This window comes from Fopius arisanus, unplaced genomic scaffold (assembly GCF_000806365.1).
Source record: "Fopius arisanus strain USDA-PBARC FA_bdor unplaced genomic scaffold, ASM80636v1 scaffold00129, whole genome shotgun sequence".
In the NCBI taxonomy this organism is placed as follows: domain Eukaryota; kingdom Metazoa; phylum Arthropoda; class Insecta; order Hymenoptera; family Braconidae; genus Fopius; species Fopius arisanus.
In genome coordinates, this window is record NW_011887868.1 from 137,848 (window position 1) to 143,620 (window position 5,773).

Genomic DNA, 5,773 nt, shown 5'->3' on the forward strand with positions numbered 1-5,773 from the left:
CCATTCCCTCCGTCTTGCCCAGCCCATCTTATAAGTAATCCTTTCTGTGAAGAAAACACTCTTATTTCAATAGTCCAACGCAACGTCGCTCACTTCATGGTGTTTTTTAAATTATTCGGAGTCTAATATTTTCAAAATCCCAGTGCAATTGCAACAAACAATAAAATAGAAAAGTCGAATCACTACTCAGACGATGTACTCCATTCTCTCAAATGATCGATCATGTTATTCAGTCTTAAACGCCAGCTGATCGCCTCTCAGATTTACTTTGTACTTCAAGGTTTCTGCTGACATACTTGGTGTTAATATTACCGTAAATAAAAAATTACCGTTTTCAGACATTAGGTAATTGCGATGGAAAAAAGTAATTGAATGATCTCATCAAATAGCCTGATATCCAATATTTATATTTCAAGTACTCCTTAATGATCAGTTCGCGTGTTTAATCAGATCTGGATAGAAATTTATCGATTAGACAAGTCGTCAGTGTTATTTTTGCGTGAGAAGAAAATTTTAGGAGCTGTCATGGCATCATTGCAACAAAACGCTAAAAATTCAGAGGAAAAATCGTCAGATTCCACGTAAGTTATTACAGAACAAAAGGGTTCGTGGGTGATATTCATCTTGAACATGTCTGTTTTTGGTGACTATAAATATTTAATCAGTAATGCTTTATTGACTTTTTATTACCTTCTGGCGAATCCGTTATTTACAGACACACATCAATGGAGTCTAGTGCTGGAACAGCGTCTGAAAATGGAGTGAAGAAGAGATTTGAGAATATTAAAAAATCACCAAATGATAATAGAGTCTACAGAGGATTAATTCTCAATAATGATATGAAAGTTCTGTTAATAAGTGATTCAACCACCGATAAAAGTGCAGCGTGTTTGGATGTTAATGTTGGATTCATGAGCGATCCGGCAGAATTACCAGGTCTTGCTCATTTGTGTGAGCACATGCTCTTCCTTGGTACCGAGAAGTATCCAAATAAAAATGAGTACACCTCTTATTTATCTCAGCATGGAGGAGCTTCGAATGCCACTACACAGTTGGATCATACGACTTATTACTTCGATATTATTCCAGACAAATTAGAAGGGGCTCTCGATAGATTTTCACAATTTTTTCTCAAGCCATTGTTCACAGAGTCCATGACGGATCTCGAGATTAATGCCGTTCACTCCGAGCACGAGAAAAATATCGCTCAGGATTTCTGGAGGGCTGATCAGTTGGACAAATCCTCAGCTGATCCTCAACATCCTTATTCCAAATTTGGAACTGGTAATCGGGAAACTCTTGATGTGAATCCGAAAAAAAATGGAATCAATGTTCGTGATGAATTACTCAAGTTTCATGGAACCTGGTATTCGGCTAATATCATGGCCCTTAGTGTTCTCGGAAAAGGTAAATAGAACTGTTGTTTTTTGGATTTCTGCCCCCTTCCTGCCAAAATGACGGTTTTTGTTTTAAGCTTTTTGAGGAATTTTCTGATTGGATTGACCCGAAAAAATATAGAGGAGCGCATGGCAAATGGGGTACCCGGACAAAAAGGGATACGGCGGCGAATTAGAACACCCGCGGGAAAGGGTTTTTAATTCATTTCGATTCATTTTTTGCACCCAAAAATGTGCGAGACATTCCAAAATTGTCTCAGTGTTTTTTTTACTTTTTTATCTTTGAAAATTCTCCAAAAATGCGCCATCTAATTTAAATCGCTCATGTTTTGCTTCTCATCGTGAAATTCCTTATATGGGAATTTAACATTTTTTATCAATCAAGTACAATTAAATTCTGGAAAAACTTAAATGTTGAGTAATGGATTTTTCCCTCGTCTCCCCTTGAACCGCTTGATTCATCCCATTTTATCGGCATTCCATTTTATCCTGTGTCCCGTTTTGTTTTTTCATGTTATCACTATTTAATGGCTTCTCATGCGGTTTTTCTAGTTTTGTGAGTTTAGAAAAATACAGGAAAATACTCGCATCACCTTGAAACTTTGTGAGTCATTAAATAATGGCAAAACACAGAAACGTTATATTTTTCCCCAATTTCATCGTTAGTTTGTAAAAAAAATAATTTTGAAAGCGTCAATTTGGGTTCAATGATTGTAAAATATGATGGCTGAAAAATAAAGTAAGTTAACTCAAATCATCAATCGATTTTTCGCAAATATCTCCAATACTATAGAAAACTTTTTTGGAATATTTTTTTTTAGAAATATGTTTTCCTTTTCGTTGAATCAATCGATTAATCGAAATCATTAATCTCAATGATTTTTCAATAGAGAGTTTAAACGATCTAGAGAAGATGGTAGTGAAGATGTTCGCTGAAGTGCAAAATAAAGAAGTCGATGCCCCGGAGTGGCCAGATCATCCATTCAACGAGAATCATTATGAGCATAAATGGTTCATAGTTCCTGTCAAGGACGTGAGAACATTGAAAATGATTTTCCCACTTCCTGAGTTACGAGAGCACTATAAATCTGCTGTAAGTCCAAAAATTCCCTCGGAAAAAATTCCTCCAAATGATTAATGACTTAAATTATTGAAATGCTTAATGTAATAGCGAAGTGTTAAACTAGGATAAGTGTATTTTTTCAAAGCCAGTTTTTGGCGAATATCTTGGTAGCGAAGGAACATATCGAGCCTTTCATAAAAACATTTTTTATCGAAAACGACGGGAGCTGCAAAAAAGATATTTCTGAAAATATCATTATCTTCTTTCTATTTTCAAAAATTGGGTAAAAATTGGTCTTGAAAAAATTCACTTATCCCAGTTTAGATTTATTAACGATATTATTCGATTTTTATTCTTGTATTAATAATGAATATTGGTTTGTGTTTAGCCTGCACACTACGTCTCTCATCTCCTTGGTCACGAAGGTGATGGTTCGCTTCTATCAGCCCTGAAGAGGAAGGGCTGGTCGAATTCTCTTGTTGCTGGAAAACGAAAAGCTGCCAGAGGTGGAGTGAATTTTTTCACTGTCATTGTTGATTTAACAGAAGAGGGCGTCGATCATATCGACGATATCGTTTCTCTCATGTTCCAGTACATCAATATGCTGAAAAGTGAAGGTCCTATTCGATGGATTTTTGAGGTAAAGTATTTTCTACATTATACTCCGAATTGAATACATTAGATTAACAAATTGAATTGATAAATGCGGAAATTGTTCGTGAATGAAGTTGAAGCAATTGACTTTTATTACTCTTTACCCAGTGAATAATTATTCATTGAATGAAAATTAGAGTGTCAGTAAGTGGTGTAGGGGATTCTCTAATTTCTCTACGCCTTTTCTTTTTATTTTACCGATTAGTTTCAATTTTTAATATCAATTGATTCTCTCATTAGAAACGATTAATAAATTCTTTTATCAACAAAAAACTTGTCAGTAACACATCAGACTCGAATTTAGATTCTAAAAATGAATAAACGATTCTTTATGCATTATTAAAGAGGAGATACACCTCCTACTGATATTAACTAGCTCATTCATGGTATTCTCTCGTCTAATTAAACAGGAATGCCGACAAATAGCGCAAATGGACTTCGATTTCAGAGAAAAATCACCTCCCCGATCATACGTAAATCTGACAGTTCAAGCCCTGCAGAAGTACCCAATGGAGGAGCTTCTGACTGCCCCGTGTCTCCCTAGTGAATGGCGCCCAGATCTAATAAAACTCATAACCGATCATCTGATTCCCCAGAACATTCGAATTCACGTTGTCGGAAAGGCATTCGAGCCAATCGCCACAGAATCAGAATTCTGGTACGGTACAAAATTCAAGAAGGAGAAGATACCAGATTCCGTCATCACGAGGTGGTCAGATGACAGTCGCCACGAAGAGCTGAAGTTTCCAACTAAAAACGAGTTCATTCCGACATCCTTTGAAATAAAAACGATCGACAGAAGCAGTATTGAAAAATTCCCAGTAATAATAGAAGACAATCCTTTTATGAGAGTATGGTTCAAGCAGGACGACGAATTTCTCCTGCCCAAAGTCAACTTGACCTTCGATTTCGTCACACCTCTGGCGTATCTCGACCCAGTGAGCTACAATTTAACGGGCATGTACATCGGACTCATCAAGGACTCTCTGAATGAATATGCATACAATGCTGGTCTTGCTGGCTTGAGCTGGGAATTTACCAGCAGTAAATACGGTGTATCATTGTCTGTGGGTGGTTATCATGATAAACATAGGATTCTACTCGAAAAAATTATGGATAAAATGGTTAATTTTACGGTTGACAAGCAACGCTTTGAAATATTGAAAGAGCAATACATTCGTGGGTTGAAGAATCATGGAGCTGAACAGCCGTATCAACATGCCGTTTATTATCTGGCAGTTCTGCTTGCTGAACAAGTGTGGACCAAGGATGAACTCCTGGATGCCGCTGATGATATTACAGTGGAGAAATTAGAAGCATTTGTGCCTCAGTTATTGTCAAAAATGCATGTAGAGAGTTTGGTCCATGGGAATTTGACGAAAGCTGAGGCGTTGGAGAGTGTACGACTCGTTCAATCGAAATTAACAGCTGATCCAACGAATCGGGGTAACAGAACACTTGTACCTCTGTTACCTAAACAATTGTTGCTGTATCGGGAAATTAATCTTGAAGAAGGCTGTCATTTTCTCTATGAGGGAGAGAATCATCATCACAAGTCATCTTGCACCGAAGTTTATTATCAAAGTGGATTGCAATCAACTGATTCCGACATGCAGTTGGAGTTGCTCGTACAAATAATATCGGAGCCGTGCTTTACAGTTTTGAGAACCAAGGAACAGCTGGGGTACATCGTTTTTTGTGGAGTACGGAGGAGTAATGGGGCCCAAGGGTTGAGAGTCATTGTACAGAGCGATAGACATCCTCAGTATGTCGAGGAGAGGATAGACGCATTCATGGAGTCGATGTTGGAGCGATTGGTCGATATGCCGGATGATGAATTTAACCGGCATAAGACTTCACTTGCTGCTCAGAGGCTCGAGAAGCCCAAGATGATGATCACTTTGTCCGCGATTTTCTGGAATGAAATCTCTACCCAGCAGTATAATTTTGATCGCGTCAATATTGAAGTCGCATATCTTATGACGATTAATAAGGAGCAGATCATTAATTTCTTCAAGGTGAGTTTATGTATCATAATTTACTGAGGAATTGTGTGGATGGTATTTTTGAAGGAGGATGAGGTTCAGGAATGAAACGTTTATTCAGGGGAATTACGTTTTACCACTTGAGCGAGGCGAGCGTAAAATTTACACCTGAACAAAAAAAAAATTTTTTAATTCAATCCAATGATAATACGTGGAATAAATTTCTAATGATCCAATCCATCATTACAGAATGTGTCAAGAATTTTTTTCCATTCTTCATCATTTCTTCCTCAGAAAAAAATATTTTTGCGTTCCAAATACAATTTATTCACTCGCGTTAGAAAACCTTTTTTGGCTTTCATTCTGTTAATCCCAGTATTTGCTTTTAGCATCTATATGATCACGTCCAGGAATATTGAATAAAAAAAATGATTTTTTCAGGATATTGTTTACAACAAATCGCCATCTAGGCGCAAACTGGCAGTTCACGTGATTTCAACGGCAGAAGGTGGTGCTGGGGATGAAAAGAATATCAAGGATAACGGAGAGGAGAACAAGAAACCAGGTGCAACTACTGCTACTAAAATAACGGACGTAATTGCCTTCAAAGCCAGTCAGTCATTGTATCCATTACTGAAACCTTACAACAATATCCCGAGGAAGGGACAGCGATC

At 37.3% G+C, this 5,773-nt stretch overlaps 1 protein-coding gene across 1 annotated transcript; it reads left to right on the forward strand.

Moving 5' to 3' along the window:
* Positions 1–16: 16 nt before the first annotated feature.
* Positions 17–5,768, forward strand: Ide (Insulin degrading metalloproteinase; the record flags this gene model as incomplete). Its single annotated transcript, XM_011313772.1, has 6 exons — positions 17–581; positions 716–1,407; positions 2,288–2,490; positions 2,849–3,100; positions 3,525–5,132; positions 5,541–5,768. Coding segments are annotated over exons 1-6 (3,039 nt in total), but the record flags the coding sequence as incomplete, so codon positions are not given.
* Positions 5,769–5,773: the final 5 nt, after the last annotated feature.